This window comes from Phyllopteryx taeniolatus, chromosome 23 (assembly GCF_024500385.1).
Source record: "Phyllopteryx taeniolatus isolate TA_2022b chromosome 23, UOR_Ptae_1.2, whole genome shotgun sequence".
NCBI lineage: Eukaryota > Metazoa > Chordata > Actinopteri > Syngnathiformes > Syngnathidae > Phyllopteryx > Phyllopteryx taeniolatus.
Window position 1 is genome coordinate 5,104,331 of NC_084524.1, and position 17,847 is coordinate 5,122,177.

The 17,847-nt window shown below is 46.4% G+C and overlaps 2 protein-coding genes across 3 annotated transcripts; one reads left to right on the forward strand and one right to left on the reverse strand.

Moving 5' to 3' along the window:
* Nucleotides 1-1,289: 1,289 nt before the first annotated feature.
* Nucleotides 1,290-6,082, forward strand: usp12b (ubiquitin specific peptidase 12b). The gene is made up of 10 exons (XM_061764441.1): nt 1,290-1,447; nt 2,068-2,148; nt 2,226-2,309; nt 2,386-2,515; nt 3,046-3,311; nt 3,847-3,923; nt 4,022-4,105; nt 4,177-4,374; nt 4,476-4,554; nt 4,797-6,082. Exons 1-10 carry the CDS (start codon nt 1,400-1,402, stop codon nt 4,896-4,898), a joined length of 1,149 nt encoding a protein of 382 aa, XP_061620425.1. The 5' UTR covers nt 1,290-1,399; the 3' UTR covers nt 4,899-6,082.
* Nucleotides 5,979-17,795, reverse strand: arhgap36 (Rho GTPase activating protein 36). Of its 2 annotated transcripts, none has more exons than XM_061764439.1 (12): nt 16,390-17,795; nt 12,662-12,818; nt 11,029-11,097; nt 8,457-8,710; nt 8,093-8,297; nt 7,975-8,030; nt 7,745-7,895; nt 7,523-7,671; nt 7,187-7,357; nt 6,770-6,858; nt 6,495-6,697; nt 5,979-6,429 (listed from the first exon to the last, which is right to left on the reverse strand). In XM_061764439.1, exons 1-12 carry the CDS (start codon nt 16,405-16,407, stop codon nt 6,206-6,208), a joined length of 1,746 nt encoding a protein of 581 aa, XP_061620423.1. In that variant the 5' UTR covers nt 16,408-17,795; the 3' UTR covers nt 5,979-6,205. The 2 variants fall into 2 exon arrangements, with proteins under 2 accessions (XP_061620423.1, XP_061620424.1); XM_061764440.1 differs by lacking the exon at nt 16,390-17,795 and adding an exon at nt 13,782-13,938.
* Nucleotides 17,796-17,847: the final 52 nt, after the last annotated feature.

Below are 17,847 nucleotides of genomic sequence, written 5' to 3' on the forward strand. Positions count from 1 at the left end.
CTCATTAAAACAGAAGCGAGTGAGGGGAAATGAGGCACGCCAATGTCGAGCTTGACCGCTGTAGTAAACAGTGGCAGAGGAAACCATAGACATAGATATAGGGTTTTTTTGGCTTTTTAAATTTTTTTTTTAAAAATCATCTCGTGGGTCACTGCAATACGTCAGCGCGTCGGCCATGTTGGACGTGGCAGATCCGCCTGGTAAACTTATGCTAGTCAACGGGCTGAACTTGAGAGAGCAAAAAATAACGTACGTCACTTTCATTCTGATGATTGGAAATGTTTACATAACAATCTTGCATGATTAAAGACCACATGTCGCAATACATGGACCTGCCAGTTTAGGATACCTACAATATGCTACATACGATTAGTTTCCCTCTTCACCGTCGTTGTACAACTCAAATCTGGACTGAGAATTATTAATTTTTTAACTTCTTCCTACTCCTCAAATTTAGACACTTTTTTGTCCTGTTTGTTTTCTTCCATCTTTGTCTTCTATCTTATTTTGATTAGTTTTTGTCTATGTTAAATCAAGCTTGGATTCCAAGCATAGGGCTGTTTTTCTTCAGCTGGAACTGGGGTATCAGACAAAGCGGAAGGGATTATGAAAAGTTCAAAATCGTAGGTAATGTTAGCACAAAACCTTCAATTTTCTGCAAGAAAGCACACAAAAAGAAAGCCGACTAGAACTGCATTTGGGGTTAAACCAGAGGCACATAAAATGCTGGCAGGTGTGTACCGACTCCCATTTAAGATGAGTTTGCACGTGTTTGGTTAATTCTGAACACGGCCACGTACCAGTTTTAGAGGGTGTGCACACTTTTGCAATCACATTATTTCAGTTTTTAATTTTGACTTCCTCTCTCGAAAATATGAAATAATTAAAAAAAGTTCTCCAGAGTATAGGGTCACATTAATTCTGGATTTTTAAAAAATGATATCTTATAATTGCAAAAACATGGCATATTTGAACAGGGATGTGTTAAATTTATATATACTGAAAATGCAGCATAGTGCCTCCTTGAGGCCTTACAATCTGGTTAATACTAAAAATTCGATTTACAAAAAAAAAATAAAAAAATAAACAAAAAAAAAAGGGACTTGAGAGCACATTCTTCAAAGTCAGCTAATTCAATGGGCAAAAGGATTTCCAAAACGCATTGCCCTTTGCCACATCCAATATGGCGGCGAGGTGGACGTGCGACACAGCGCTCGAAGCGGCATCTTCGTCAATTTCATATATGTATACATATATATATATATATAATGGGTGGGAGGGTGGGGTGGGGTGTCAAAGTACGAGCGCTGAAGCCGTGAAGCCTCTCCCGGAACTGTGCAGCCGCGTCGGCTGGGGCAATTTCACCATCGGGGTTTGGGTCCAACATGGCGACGCACGGATGGAAATACTGATGACAGTCCGAAAGATCGCCTCGATTTGTACGATGGTGAGCATTCGGACGATTTGGTTGCTCTTGCGCCTCCGTCCGCGACGGGCTAGCTGCTTGCGTTAGCCTGTTTGCTCAGCATCCACTTCATAGTAATAACACACTTTCAGTGCTTTAAGTCGCCACTTTCGCTTGGGGGTGGGGGGGAAGAAAAGCGGCGACGTGAGTTACCCCCGCGGCACATTGCAAAACCGTATTGTCCACTGCAGTACTGTATTATGTTTGGGCTAAAGTTGATTCTCGTCCTTTCCCGGCGATCCGTGTTTTGGTTGGACGTCCGTTACCACGGTCATGATTTCCCACCTCCTGTCATGTGACGCGAGGCGGACAAAAAAAGGCAGCATTGCTTTCAATGGGGAGGTCAAGGTTGAAACTGGCGAGAGAAGAAATAAGAGCCGAAGTGGTGCTTGTTCTCTTTGGGACATTGATTCCCAAGGGTTTTACTATGCTGAGAATCGGTCCGGAAACGATGATTTGCTCATCTATCCATGCCTAACAAGGTTACATTTCAAACGGCGTAATTTGCGAGTACATTGTGACGAGACATTCGGATGGCCGACTTAACTGGCTTTGTTCGGATGCTTCTTGATTTGTATTTTTTTTTTTTTTTCCCTCCACAGGGCGCCAATGCCTCTGCTTTGGAGAAGGAGATCGGACCGGAACAGTTTCCCGTAAATGAGCACTACTTCGGATTGGTCAACGTGGGTATCTTCGGGTGGCTTCGTCTCCGCTTTCGAGTCTCAAATTTTTCATTTCGGACTTCTTGTTTGTTCCTCAGTTTGGCAACACCTGCTACTGTAACTCGGTGCTGCAGGCTCTCTACTTCTGTCGTCCGTTCAGGGAGAAGGTGCTGGCCTACAAGGTAAAGCGACGTACAGCAAAGCTGGCGGAGTACCGCTAGGCTCGCTTCTTTGACTCGTTTGGTTTTGTGCCCGCAGGTGCAGCCCCGACGCAAGGAGTCTCTCCTCACCTGCCTGGCTGACTTGTTCAACAGCATTGCAACGCAGAAGAAGAAAGTGGGCGTCATCCCTCCCAAGAAGTTCATCTCGCGGCTGAGAAAAGAAAACGGTAGGCACTTTTTATTGAGTGGACTACATATAGTTAAGTCATCAGTTAATCGAAAACTACTTTTGGAGCCCTACTCGGGCGCCGTTAATTACCTACTCCATCAACGTCCGCTAGTGGAAATTCCGTAATACATAGGGAACACAAACGTAAGTTATAACAGTGGTGCCTTGAGATACGAGCTGTCGTTTGACCCATTTTATTTCTTTATTTATTTTGCTTTGACTTGCGAGAACCGTACTCAGTCATATTCTTTATCCTCTGCGTAGAACAGCTAATGTTAGTGCCGTGCCGCGATGTCTCAATGAACAAATTTTCATGTTTTTTTTTTGGGGGGGGGCGTCAGTTCATTTAAAAGGGGAAAGATGATTTGAGTGTCGTCACGGAACAAAGTAAAGTCCTATCGCAAGTCGCCGCCGTACTGTATATTACGTATCGGAAATGTGGTTCTCGGTCTGCTGCGTGTGTAAAGCGCCTTCCGTGGCGCTATATAAATGAAATTGACGTGACCACGTCCGGGCTTCTCCGTGCAGAGCTGTTTGACAACTACATGCAGCAAGATGCCCACGAGTTCCTCAACTACCTCCTCAACACCATCGCGGACCTGCTCCAGGAGGAGAAGAGCCAGGAGCGGCAGCAGAACGGAAAGCTGCTTCAGAACGGAGGAGGAGGAGAGCTAGTAGGTGGAGGCGGAGGAGGTGGAGAGGGCGAAGGCGGGAAGGAGACGCAGCGGACGTGGGTCCACGAGATCTTCCAAGGAACGCTGACCAACGAGACGCGCTGCCTCAACTGCGAAGCCGTGAGTGACGTGAAGGAAGTGCGTGGAATCAAACCAAAACTAAGACTTCACGAAACTGTGTTTTTGAGGCAAGGCACGCAAAAACAATCTCACGCACACCACCAAATATAACATTTGTCAACCGAGCACTGCCACGGATAGCGAGCATTTTTCAGTCGTTGACACCCGCCGTAAAAAGGTTTGTAATTGCCTTGAAATACCGCAAGATGGTGGCAAAGCACCGCTTTTGCCGAAATGAAGCTCTTCAAGCAACTTCAACACAGTTCCTCGCCGCCAATTGCTTTTGGCCTTAGAACAAACAAGAAGTAGGTGAGTTCGCTGTATATACAGAAATAATCTGGTCTCAGTTTACAGAAATTTAGGAGTGAAATGTGGGCTCGGCATAGCACTGGCTTTGTCCAAACAAAGCTCCTCAATTCACTTCAGCTTAGTTCCTTGGCACCAAGATGCCAGGAAAGCATGATGATCTCTCACGGCACACGATTGGGAATAAATAAGACAATATTTACCGTGTGGCGTCACGCTACTGTTGCAGGTAAGCAGCAAAGACGAGGACTTCCTGGATTTGTCGGTGGACGTGGAGCAGAACACGTCCATCACGCACTGCCTCAGGTACGGTGACGGAGACCATCAAAGTGGGCCGCGTGTGGCCCGAGCGTACCGGAAAAGGTCCTTTGAGCTTTTATTATTCTCCTGTGTGGACCTCACAGGGACTTCAGCAACACGGAGACTCTGTGCAGCGAGTACAAGTACTACTGCGAGCAGTGCCGCAGCAAACAGGAAGCCCAGAAAAGGTCTGCTCGCCGCGCTCTGTCTCTTTCGCCGCGCTTTGTTTTGCATTCCTAGAAACGTTTCCTCTGCGCAGGATGCGGGTGAAGAAGCTGCCCATGATCCTGGCGCTGCACCTGAAGCGCTTCAAGTACATGGACCAGCTGCACCGCTACACCAAACTGTCGTACCGCGTGGTCTTCCCCCTGGAGCTGCGCCTCTTCAACACGTCGGGAGACGCCACCAACCCGGACCGCATGTACGACCTGGTGGCCGTGGTGGTGCACTGTGGCAGGTGGGCATCGCTCTCTCTCTCTCTCTCTCTCTCTCTCTCTTTTTCTCGGCCCATCTTTCCCGCACTCACGCTGCGCTTGCGGTGCGTCCCTTTCCTTGCAGCGGGCCCAACCGAGGCCACTACATCACCATCGTCAAAAGCCACGGCTTCTGGCTCCTCTTCGACGACGACATCGTAGAGGTGCGTTTGTGCAAAGTGTCCAAAACATCGTCTTTGTACTAAGCTATTGCCCCCCCGCCCCCCCCAAAAAAAAGCTTTTCCTCAAAATGTATGACTTTTTGTCAAAAAAACAACTTGCGAACAAGTCAAGATAGCCTTTTGATCTGTATGTTGTTCTTCACGAGGGTTGCGCCTGTACATCGAAACACTTTGACAACTTTTTTCTTTATTTTTATACACACAATCTTCTATTCTTCTTGCAGAAAATTGACGCGCAGGCCATCGAGGAGTTCTACGGCCTGACGTCAGACATTTCCAAAAACTCGGAGTCGGGGTACATCCTCTTCTACCAGTCCAGAGACTGAAGGCGGCCTGGCGTTCGGATTCACGCGACGCCGGGGGCGTGAGGGCCGAGCGTCCGGGCCTTTTTTTATTCCCCCCGGCCGCCCGGGATCGGACGAGACGTCCCGGCGGCCTCGGGGAAGACCGACGCGAGCCACGCCCTCCGCTGTGAGGCGGGCTCTGCAACTGACGGGACTCTTTTTTTGCACACGCATATCAAACGATGTGAAATTCGCTCGGACTCCCACGTGACTCCAAAGAGGTCCCAAATGAACTTCGTGGCGCGTTTGTGTGGCGTCTCATACTGCCGACCAACAGACTCTGGCAACACGTACCGACTGGTCCGAGCAGAGAGCGGCCGCGGCAGTCGCGCTTTCTTTTTCCTTCCACGACGGCTGTAATCGCGGTCGGCCATTCGCAAATTCACCTTTTCCCGATTCGTAAGGCTTCGCAGCGAACCAAAGCTCGCCACGCCCTTGCACCGTTTGCGTGAAGGCTCAAAGTGCGCAAATTCGATCAACTCAAATGACATTGTTTTTATTTAAATATTCAGATTATCATTTTACTTGGACGTCACACACTTCACTAATGCCCCTTGTCTACCATTGTTGTGTAGACAACTCTGGCTATGTGAGACTTTGAGAGTGCGGATGTGTACATATATACAGATGATATTGGAAGACAAAATAAATGCTTGCTTGAAATAATCATCAGAAACACGGGATTATTGCGCACCTAACATACTGCGCCGACGACAGCACTAATGTAAATTGCTGCTCTCTAGTGGTTAAACACCAGTACTCCCTTTCAAGAATAACATTTTTTTTACATTACATCATTCATTACCATAGTCACTCAACATATGAGTACCGTGTCGCTAATCAGAGGCTAATTTGCGCCAACGCTGCAGCTCGGCTTACCTTCTGGCTTTCACATGATCTGCGTAGCGCGGCCGTCGTTTGCAGCCAGGTCGTCGGCGGGGAAACTGCGTGGGGCGTGGGTATTATGCAAATTAGCTCAACAGTTACATCACAATCTCCCCAAAAATACAAGTGCTCATACATTTTCTGAAATCCCACACCCAAGGATGCATTTCAGTCATATTGACAGTGGACACTTTATTGCATATTACAGAACGCTAACGAACAAAATAGTTTTGAGTCATGCAGCTCTAAAATGTGCCAAAAAAAAAAAGTACATTACAGTATGTACACGTGATGATTCCTTTTCATCGTGTCACACCCGCACAGTGTTTGTCAAAGAGAAAAGTCCACTGAGATGGGAACAGGAATGAGTCAACGATTCCGAACACAGCCCACCACCGTCACCGTCATACCAAGGTCTCGGAGCCCGAGCCTTTCCCCGTGAAGAAGTCCCAGAGTCTGCCCTTGCCTTCCTCGGGTGGCCCCTGGCTCACCCAAACGCTGCCCGCGTCCGCCGGGTGGTGCGCGCCGGAGGACACGGAGCAGAAGGCGGGCTGGGCCAAACTGAGCAGGTTGTGGTGGGAGTGGAACTGTCGCATGTGGCGGATGGATTTGCCGGGTCGAGCGTCTCCTGTTCGAAAAGAGAGCCGCGATGAACGTCTTTGTCCGGCAGGGGGAAGCGAAAAGTGAGCGTACCGTATCTGTTGTCGCGCTGCTTCCCGCTCTGGTTCATCTTGAGCACGCTGAGGAAGACCTCGCTACTCAGGCCGCCCTCGAGAGACGAGCGGGGCTCCATCGGGGACAGACTCCCGCTGGAGGCCCCGACGGAGTCCAGAGACACCCCCGTGTCCCGGCGGGCCCCCGACCCGGCGCCGCTTTCCGCCGTCGTGTAACTGCCACTGCGGGGACGGTATCGTGCGGGGTTAGGGCTGCGTTTGGATCACCGGTGTCAAAAGGATGATTGTCGTCACCTGAGTTTGCGGCGGAGCAGATAGTCGATAATGTCGGGGTCGCTCTGGATCAGACTCACCAGGACTTCCTGTTGCAGCTCTGCGCTCACCTACGGGACACAGTGGAATTTTATAGCTGCAAGACAAGTGGATTCATTCTACACATTGTGAGTCCCTTTGCATTCAATCTGTAACATAGATGCTAATTAGCGTTAGCATGAATCTAGCGGACTGAAAGACGAAACTTTTAACTGGGAGTGACATGAAACCGCTTGAAACCTCTTTTTTGATGAATTGTGCTCACCAACCAAAGCAAAGAATCGGCCAATTGATGGCTCGTATCTAGAAAAACTTGTATCTCAAGGTAACACTGTATTGTACAATATATTCTATATATATGTATCCTGAATGAAGCGAAACACGACTGAAGGGAATCACCATGAAAAGCCTCCTGTAGTTCTGCATGAGCACCAGGGTGACGTTAATGACAGCCGTGCTGTCCTCGATCCCCATGGCCTGCGGACCGGCGTCTCCTCCTCGTTCCCTCTGGAGCAGGTTGGGCCCAAAGATGACCGCCAGGTTCGCGGCGGTCATCTTGTTACCGGGGATCTGGAAAGGACGCTCATGAGCGGGAGGCCAAAGATCGTGTCGTCATCCGCGGAGGTTTGTCAGATTAAGGGATCGGAAGCACAGCTATCGGTTTTCAAATGTAGGGAGTAAGATACAGTTCTACTGAAGTCCAGGAACAAAGCGCCTGTATACTCGGTGACTGACCTCCTCGTCGTTGGCGCCGACGCTGTCCTGGGCGAAGCTGTGCACCGTGTTCAGGAAAGTGAGGAGGCGCAGTAGCGTGTCGCAGTTGCAGGGAGGCAGCAGGTAGAGGAGGTGCTGCAGGTACTGTAGCTGCTCCGCTCCCCGGAGGACTGGACCGCAACAGAACCAGATATCACAGCGAGCAAGGAAATTTGCGAGGAAATTGTCAGGACGGGTGCGTACGGTTGGCGTGGAGGAAGGCGGGGTACAGCTCTCGTGTGAGCACAGGGTCCGGCATGTCCCTCAAAAACTCTTTGAGCAAGGCCGACACGTCGTGCACGCTGTGCTCCTCGTCCAGCTGAACGTCCACGCCTGCGTCAAAGTCCTCCCTCAGCTGCGGGACGGAGGCGGGACAAGGACAGGATGTTCACAACATGCTTTTTGCCACCCCGCCCACTGGGAAGTGAGCTCACCTGGCGCACCCTCTTCTTGGAGCTCCCCACTCTGAAAATGCCCACCGTCTGAAGACCTGAGAGGACGGAAGGCGAGTCAGGCGTGCCGACGGAAAACAGCCGAGGACGGCCGCCTCACCGTGGGCCTCGATGTGGCCGCAGCAGCGCTCCAGAACCCGAGGCACCTGGCGGTAGACGGGGTTGAGGCTCAGCCTGCTTTGGCTCCTGCCCTCCGACAAGCTCTTCTTCAGCTCCAGCTCCGACGGATGGGAGAGCTGCAGCGCCTCCAGCAAGCGGGACTGACTGTCCACCAGGTCGGAGATGGAGTCCACCGAGAGGCCGCCCTGGGAAGGCAGGGAGGGAGGTAGACGTACAGTTTTTGCGTTCCGTTCTGGGTAAAGGTCCGCAACATCTGAACGGATGCAACTGTAGATGTTTTTACATTTTGGATTACCATGACCGTGGATGACTGAGAATTTACACATGCGGCTAAAGGGCGTTACCCGTCTCTGTCCTCGTCCCACGGCGTCCAGAACAGAATGCGGCGGCGCCGGGGCCACGACGGAGTACGCGGGCGGCGAGGTGTGCGCGGCCCCCGAGAGCAGTTGCCGCTTCTCGGCCCTGAAGCGCAGGATGCTGGCCTCCAGCTCCAAGCAGTCCCGTCGGCTCTCTTTCAAGGCGTCCTGACGCCGCTTGAAGGCCCGGTCATTGGCGATGACCTGCGAGAGCGGAATGCCGAACGCCTTGGGGGCAGATTCTGACAGACAACGTACGGCTGTTAAGACGGATGGAACTCAACAACCGTGAACCGACGACGGCCGGCGTCTGACCCTAGCGCACCTAGCGACCGTCCCCAACACGCTTTGGCAAAAGACTGGAAACGTTTACCCTACCAACATATCCTACTCGGTATCAGTATTGTGAAGATATTTTCACCCCACAAGTCATGAATTTCGTCTCTTGCCGAAAATGAAACGCAGTGCCGAAGAAACTGACAATCTTTGTTTTTCCTCCCTACATCGCCGCAGCGTATCATTGGATATAGGATCGATTATCCTATTGATATATCGTTGAGTAGTTGAATGTATTTATTGTTTTTTTTTTTTTACTACTAACATGCTTGTTATTCACATTTTTGAGGGCTGGACTTCTATGGTTAAACTGCATTTTAGTACCGAGTCTCAACTGTACAGAATTTGACAACAAAATCCGCCTTTGCTAAATTGTGAGCTTTCACGATTAGCATTTCCGCGCTCGCGATCACGATTTTAGGAATTAGGAAAAAAAAAAAAAACGCAAGCGACCATTCGGCTCACTCATACATTGTGTTATATGTACATTACACATCTAATGATGTCTTAAAAATCACTTCAAGGTGTCGTTTTTTTGGCAAAGTTTATCAGTGGCCCAAACAAAAAATGTCCGTGTGAAACTCCGCGTCCAGCTACTTTTGAAGTCGACTTTGAAAGTTGTTCGCTGTTTTTGGTCAACTCTAATTGGATTTAGTGCTTTTCCAGTGACCGGCACTTGTTCACGAGTGGTTTGCAATACTGCAAGACTTGGAATCGAGCCAATAACCCAATAAATATTGTATATTATGTGTATATCGATACATTTTAATAATTAAGGTTGAAGCAAAAAGAAATTGCTAAATTAGAAGCCATTTGCATTATCTTTGTCCATGTGCCTTTTTCACTCGGGGTCTGTTTAAATTCCAGTAAATGTATTCATCTTCATGACACATTCCTATCGGTTCCAAATGGCCAGCGGCCTACGTTAGTCTCACATTAACTAATGCTGAGGATGACCAAGGTATGACTTTCACCACTATCGTTTGTTTGTTTTGGTTTTTTTTTCGAAAAATGTGCATGTTTGGCAGCCAGCGGAGGGCGCTAAACAAGCTTTCATGTGTCGGTCCAAGCCGAGCGAAATCAACGCGTGGTCTGCTCGCAGGTGCACTCGGTGGCCTGGTTTGGCCAAGCTCGCCCTTAAGCTCCTCTCTGACCCTGACGTAATGCGTCTGACTTTTGGCCACGTTCGCTGACATCTGACGACCGACGCTGATCCGCTTGTTTGGAGACACCGTCGTCATCTTGTTTTCGGTGACATTTCTTTCTTGGGTTTGGTGCCGATCTGGATAATGTTGCAAATCCACTTATGTTGAGACGTTTCAGCCTCTGAACAAATTTGGAGTTTTTATTTGGTTACCTACTTTTTAATCGAAATGAAAAATATTTCTGGGAAATTTTCAGGAAATTTAACCCCTCCTCCGAGAACCGCCACTGTTGTGGATTACCAATTGAAAATGGAAAGAACGAATGATGCGCAGATAATTGCCATTTCTCTCGCTCTAGTTTGGTATTAGTTTGAGACTTTTTACAAAGGTTGGGAAGCACTGACCTAGCTTCCAAAGTCATCATGGTTACTACCTCCACCAAGGAGGACGTGTGCCTCGCCGCTAGCTCATCCTCACACGTGGAGCTCCGAGAAGCCGAGCGGAGCCAGCAGGAGCGGGGCCAGCTCCCGATGTTCCCGGTTTTCATTAACGGGGTTAGCCTTCAGCTAAGTCTGTGCGGCTAAGAGGAAGCAGGTGTCGCATCTTGAAAGATCTGCATCATCCCTCTGATCTGGGGAACCCAACTAACTACAATCATTGACCTTCAATAATATTTTTGTTGTTGTAAATATTTCAAAATTCCAAAAATTAAATACATTTTTTTATACATTCACTAATTAATTTTTAAGTTTTTTTTTAAACTACTGTACTATATTTGCAACAATTTCTCCCCCGTTGTAAATTATTATTTTTTAATGACATGAGTTTCAGAAGCACTTATTGTGTTTTTAGTTTTTCATACTGCTATTTGTATCATAAATTTGGCAAAACAAATTGCCAGCTGAAAAAAAAAATTGTTTGACAATTGCACATCTTCCTACTACAAGGTCAAAGGGCAAAGCATCCTTGCACCCCCCCACCCCCCCAGTCAAGAATTAAATCACTCACTTTAATCACCAAAACATTAACATTGGTCCAAATTACAATCCCACTTGTAATTGTGTGTGCAGTGAACTCACCACGCTCTTTTTTTTCCTTGGAAAAAGAGTCAAACTTCCTGCGCAGTGATTTTTGACGTTTGCGTATTTCTGTGGAGGGAGACAAAAAGATTTGTTTTCGTGAATTCCAAGCAAAACGCCTTGAGAGCGCAATCGCTCTTCAGTGAGCGTGTCAGTAGATGTACTGTACACGTTATTGCAATGAACCGTGCCCGTGTCGTTTTCTTTGGCAAAACGAGTCTTTTCCTCAAGCAGGAAGCTTGCAAAGCAAAAACAAAAAAAGGACAAACAGGAGCATGAGAAAAAGAAAATAGGAGAAAATGTCTCTCAAGTGATGACAGAAAGTTCCAGGGAGCTCGCCAGCTGCTATATATGTCTGGAAAAACACACTCGACAAGGTTTCTACAGTACAAAAAGTCAGCAAAAGACAACAGGAAGACAAAAAAGGGCAGCGGGATGTGATGGCGAGAGACGTGACCCGTCGCGCTTCACCTCTGGGGAGAAAGGGAGCGGGGGAAGATTCCCACACTTGCTCCGGGGGAATATTTGCCAACTGGTGTCGAACATACAAACTACACAAGTCAAAAACTGCGTTGTCACATGACGTCACAGCCTCAATTGTACGATTTGCATCGCTCCCGCACGCCGCCTGTTTCAAAGCTAAAGGGCGATAAGGAGGTCAGAGGTTAATTGTCCTGAGAAAGCGAGCGAGACCGGGCTGAGAAAAGCGGCTTATATCGTCCCATAGGACGGACGCAGAAAATCCCTGTGGCCTCCGTCCGTGTCTTGTGTTTGACAGGCTGTCTTTAAAGACAAAATGATTTTTTCCTCAAAGTCGGGAGCACGCTTAGCTTTTTTTTTTTTTTTTTTGCTGAAACGGACAGATGAGCAATTTAAGAAGATGTTCAAAGATGTTGATGCTGAAGTGTTGATGATGCCTTGAAAAACTACTCCAAACTTGCACTTGAAAGTCAGCAGTGAGATTTTCCACGTGTGGAAACAAGTTTGGATGAGGAAATGGAGCCGGAGCCAACAATTAGCGCATGTTTCCAAATCCAAAATGAGCTCTCCAAAACATTGGCGGTATGGATCTTGATGAACTCTGCTTCATTTACAGGGCACTTTATAAAAAAAAAAAAAAAAAAAAAAAAAAAAAGGGGCTTGAACATAAAAGGAATATAATGCATCATAATAGTTAGTAATGTACACAAATGCCTACAAAATCATAAAACTCTTTCACTGCTTGAGAAAATCATCAAAGATCTGAACTATATTGTATTCTTGTAAAATTGGAATGATCAATTTCACCTAATGGTACTTTTCGTGTAAAATAATATTTTCCTCCTATTATTTGGATAGTACTCCTGCAAAATGACAGCAGGGTCATCGTGAAATGCTCCGTGTGTTAAAGTTGTGGTTGTTTTTGGTTTAGAATTACCGATGCCAATTTCCGTGAGCATGCCTATGGCCTTTCGCATTATAAATTAGCATGAAGCTAGCAGTCTTGCGGTCAATATAGCTTTGGTTTAAATATCCATACGTTTAATTCGCTTTTGTTTTATGTATCAGTTTATACAGCAAAAGCATTCCCGGCACACACACTATGTTCAATATAAACAAAAAGTACCAGAACGGAAGTGTACACGTAGCCTACCTCTTGGAATGCTGATCTTAAAGTCCAGGTCCCTCTGGTCAAGGTGGAACAAGGCCACTTGCTGGAGTCTGGCTCGCTCCACTTCCGACAGGTTCTGGATGGCCACGGGCTGCAGACGCACGCTCTGACCCAACATGGTCGCCCACGTGAGGCCCCCCTGGCAAAACCCGAAAAGGGACGTGACATCAGTGAGGTGGAAAAGCAACGTTCCCTCATCTGGGAATATTTAGAAGAAAAAGATTGCCAGGACGGATTCGCATGTTGTTAAATTGTCTGGATATTTTTCCAAGAAATATTCCGCCAAATGTTCTAGCTCTTCCGTGGGATTGTCGGACGGGTGCACAATACAAAGTTTTTTTGAAACATTTTTATTTTATTTTTTTTAGACTCACGTGAACGCTTGAAGAGGATGCTTAAGTGAAATGCTGTTGAATTCATAGAACAGTTAAAATGTCGAATCTAAGTTTGAAGAACAAAAATTGTATTTTAATGGCAAAGATGTCCTGAATATTTTGAAGCTTGAATAAATCAGAAAAATTGGGATGGGAGGGGGGAATATGTAAAATATTTCTTCATTGGGAAATTTTAGTGATTTAAAAAAATAAAAATAAAATGTATATATATATAATATTCCCCACGTCCTAAACGAGATGAATATTGTTAAATTGAAATAGTTTGAATCGACTGAGAACTGTGGAAGAATGTAAAACGTCAATTTGAGAATTGTATCAATTAAATTGTGTTAACGTCGAATAACGCGCAAATGCTTTTCAGCAATTCACACGATTGGGTCACATCAAAGGTCAAGCATTATTATTCTCCTTACGTTAATGATTATCCAACCACATTGCTCTTAGAAATCATTGACCGAGATTAAAATTACCGCGAAGAATCCAAAGGGTGAGAGGTACGTGTGTCGTTATGTAAGTCTGGAAGAAGAAGAAAAAAAAAAAAAATAAGGAAGAGGAATTCCACATTAAGCTCCACTTGCTTATTCCTGAGATAAACATCAACGAGAAATGCAGAACGTCGATTCTGCCCTGAAACTCAACCGTTTAAAAGACATTTCTGGAGATTCACACACACAAAAAAGAAACAATATCTGTTAACGCATAAATACCTGAATTGGTATCATCGGGGTTTATCCTCCTTGTAAATTAAATCCCAAAACGCGTCCTGAGCCCCGCCGCCGCCCCCTCCCCGCTATCCCGACCCCATCGAGACGAGTGGCACAGTCTGACTCCAATTTAGCGAGCATGCAGCACGGGTGAGGCGAGTAGGAGGGAGGGAGGGAGGTCCAGAGAAAGGAGTTAGGTTACGAGGAGGAGGAGGACAGATTGTGACTTCCAGGAGCTGGACAACATAAACACGGTGTCGGGGGGAGAGGGGAGCAGATATTCCCCCCCACCTGACCCCCCCCAAAAAACAAAAAAAAACCCTTGCATGAAAAATGTCTCAGAGGGTGCGAATATGGAGGAGAAGAAGTAAAGCAGGGCAGGTGAGTACGAAGAGGAGGAGGATTAAAACGGATTAAAAAGGACGCATGCAGGGACGCAGGAGGTTGAAATGTGTGTGTGTGTGTGTGTGTGTACGTGTATTACAGGACGGCACCGCCATACATTTCCAAGTCAAAAGGTCACACCATTACATATCTGCCGGGCCCGTGCATGTGTGCTGACTCGGCCAGTCTGCTTCCAAAAATAAAAAATAAAAAAAAATGGAGGACACAGACACACGCTTACTTGGACAACACTGCACTCTGTCGGCCGAAGTGCGATCACGAGACGGGGATGTTTGGCGAGCGTTCCCGTGAATGTAATGTGATTCAAAAATGATTAGAAACAGATTATGATTATTATTATTAGGGGAAAAAAAAAAAAAGCCCCATTGAAATGTTGCTAATCCGTTCAAGCCCCGCCCCCTCCATTTTTAACACATTTAGTTTAATAGGAATTGTCACCATGTGGTTTTTTTTTTTTTTTTTTTTTTTTTTAAATAAGAGGGTGTCACCCAGCTTGTTTGTGAAATTCAGATTTGTAAGCTACCGTAATGACTAAGTGATGGCTGTAGAGGGCAGCATTGCCTCACTTTTGATTTGAGATCAGCACAGCTTTCAAGTGGAAGACAAAGATTAGATTTAGCTGGGTTTTTTTTTTTTTTTTTTTTTTTTTTTTTTAAGAGGTGTCAGGAAAGAAAAAAAGAATTGGTCAATGTCCCGGTTCTGCTTGACATATTTCTTTTCACCAAAAAGATGGTTTCCTCTGCTTTTTGGTCAGTAACTGGTGTTTTTGGTGAAACCGTCCCATGTTGTAGTGCTGATTAGTGAAGAATAGAAAAAGCTCGAAGGTGAAAAAAAATATCACAGAAGACAATATTCTGTGGGTCTAGAAAGATCCGTCCAAACCAATTTTTTCACTGCACTCGCGCGGCAGTATCTGTAGCTCGCTTGTGTCTGTATATTTTGGTTCGCCACACAAAAGCAAGAAATCGACTGCTCCTAACTTGAAAAACCGCTGTTTGACGCAGGCGCCATCATTAGCATCGCAGCGGGTGTGACGTGCCATCGTATGTCCCCTCGTCGCAAACAGAATCGTCCTCGTCTTCCTTCTCATCGTGAACGGTTACTTGTCAGCTGAGCTGCGGGAGGACTCGGGGAAAGGAGGAAATGCCGACACTGAAAAAGGAGATCGCGTCTGCCTCCGTTCTCTAAACAGGACGTTCACACCCACAGCCATCATCGCACCAGTCATGTTAAAAAAAAAAAAAACATGTTCTGTTCGTCAGTCTACGGTGTTTCAGCATTAAACTAGCAGACGCTCAGTAATCTACAGCTGCATTTTGGTATTGAAATATACAATGTTCGATTTTGTTTTAGGTGTTAGTTTACAGTCAACTTTAACTGCTTGAAGCAAACACCCTTGACCTCTCTGAGAACCGCGCGAATACCACACCAACTGGGCTTCCCCCGTCCACCCGAAACCTCCGCAAACCCGATACGCGCCGATGACCTCGGAGCGTGACGGAGCTTCCGCTCAACTCAATCCATCCCACCTTTCAAGACCGCAACATTGCCGGTGAACGCTTCGGTCGGTAAACACCAAGAATTAGTCGGCTCCATCTGGGCCATGCATTGCAGTTTTCCCCAATGTTTACTGAACAAAGGCCTTAATTTTACATTAGAAATAAAATCACGGCACACTCCAAAGCAAAAATATCACAAAAAAAAGCGGCATTTCATCTTGTCACTATACATAGCTAGCATAGACAGTTGAGCAAAGGTGCATTCTTTCTGGGAAAAAATAAAAAAATAAAATAATTCCAGTACGTGTACAGTATGTTTTTGTTTTGTTTTTGTTGGTCCAGTTAGATTTCATTTTCTATGTGTTGCCATGTCAATCTAATCTGCCCAGTGATTTCACAATCAGTATTGCTGTTTTTGTTTTGTTGTGTTTGTTTGTTTGTTTTTAAACCAATCCCATTTCAAATTTCCCATCACAGGGCCAGCAAACTGGCCCGCGATGATGTCCGCATTTTTCCTTGTTTCAGCCAAAACAAATGCACACACGAATACGTCTAATAATCTGCATGTCTGGCGAGTAGGACGTATTTAATTTTATATGTTTTTGTCATGACAGTAGTTTTCTATTACTGCGACACGGCAGTGGAGTTAGATTAAGTCAATTACAGTAAGTTCAGTGCGATGTGATTGTGTTGCTAAAGTTGCTCACCTGGTGATGGAAGCGCATGTCGTCCGACGCTGCCGCTCATCAACGGGAGACTGGATCTGCTTCTTTTTCTTCTTCTTCTCATTTGTCCCCCACATGACTCGAGCCCCTCCCACAGTCCGTCAAACATCCACAGGGTCACTTTCATCCGCGGCAGGCTCCAGCGCACGTCACTTCGTGCGGCCCCTTTCCTGAAAAGAAATCAAGCGGCACACATGCCACAGCCCGTGCCACCCAGCCCGCGCTTGTCAGCTTTTCCTGCGTGTGTGTTGTAGATAGCATGGCGTGCTCTCTGCTGTCAGAAACAGGAAGTGTGGAGCTTGCTTGTTTGGCCCCGATGAGCCATCGACGACACCGGAGACAATTAACTGAAGCTATGGGCAAGCCAATTGAGCATTTATTCAATATCCTACTAGTGTGATAAATCGTCCGTGTACTGCACTAGTACGCTCTTTGAGAACAACCGTCTTACTAGTGATGCTTTTCCACGACATTTCTGGGCATTATTAGAATGACTACGGCGCACTTGTACAACAACCACGCTACTAGTGAGGCAGAACTGTGCAGTAGCTGGCAAAATTCAAGCAATTACCATTAGTGGTACTAGTAGCGCACAGATGTCCGCTAGAACACAGTGTTGCCTCACTAGTAACGTGCTGCTGTCCGACTAATATGCCAAAGCTGTCTTATTAGTGTGTAGAAATGTGGAAAATAACATTGCTAGTTGTTCTACGAGTGCACTAAATTGTCTTACTAGTGAGGACAAAAAGCATGCGAGTAGCTGGACCTGAAACTAAATATCCTCACTAGTACAACTTTGGCATACTAGTAGGATAACTACGATAGCGGGGCAAAACTATGCACAAGGTGACAAGTGTATGCTACTCATAACAATGGTGACATAAAATGCTAATAATTAACATCCAGCACATCTCTAGTGCTTGTAGCATGTGGGTGTCAACTAGTGCAGAATTTTGCCTCAACAGTAACATGTAGTGCGCTGAATTGTCTATGGACAATTCAGCGCACTATTAGAAGATCCAATAAATGCTCAGACGACTTCCACACAAAGCAGTAAATCAAATTGGGCCTTACGGTATTTTCTAAGATAGCAAATAGAGGGCGCTTCATTCCGTGTTCACCCCAACATATTTTTGCACAGTTGGCAAATGGTGTAAAAGCGTTGGGTTTTACACTTAAAGTAGTTTGGATTGTTGTCACGTCAGACAATTTGGGTGCACAATGAAGTTTCAAGTGATGGAATTGGAAGAGGCACTGAATTACTGAAAACGGATCGCTCCCATAATTTTAAGGAAGCCAGCAACCGCATAAAAGTCAGGTTTCGTTTGATTGAACTCGCCTCAGGTACTATGAGCCCAACCCCGCGTAACATTCCGTTTCAAACTTCGGAAGAGGCCATACAGCGCCAATTGTCACAATGCATTACTCCTCCTTGTAACT

Excerpts from the sequence above, each read along its gene's own strand:
- usp12b (XM_061764441.1), top strand. The coding sequence starts at position 1,400 with ATGGAAATACTGATGACAGTCCGAAAGATCGCCTCGATTTGTACGATG. Across the intron at positions 4,106-4,176 it reads AAACAGGAAGCCCAGAAAAG|GATGCGGGTGAAGAAGCTGC; the intron begins GTCTGCTCGCCG and ends TCCTCTGCGCAG. Across the intron at positions 4,375-4,475 it reads GTGGTGGTGCACTGTGGCAG|CGGGCCCAACCGAGGCCACT; the intron begins GTGGGCATCGCT and ends CTTTCCTTGCAG.
- arhgap36 (XM_061764439.1), bottom strand. Across the intron at positions 11,098-12,661 it reads TAAGATCAGCATTCCAAGAG|AAATACGCAAACGTCAAAAA; the intron begins GTAGGCTACGTG and ends CTCCCTCCACAG. Across the intron at positions 8,711-11,028 it reads CAAGGAAAAAAAAGAGCGTG|AATCTGCCCCCAAGGCGTTC; the intron begins GTGAGTTCACTG and ends GTTGTCTGTCAG.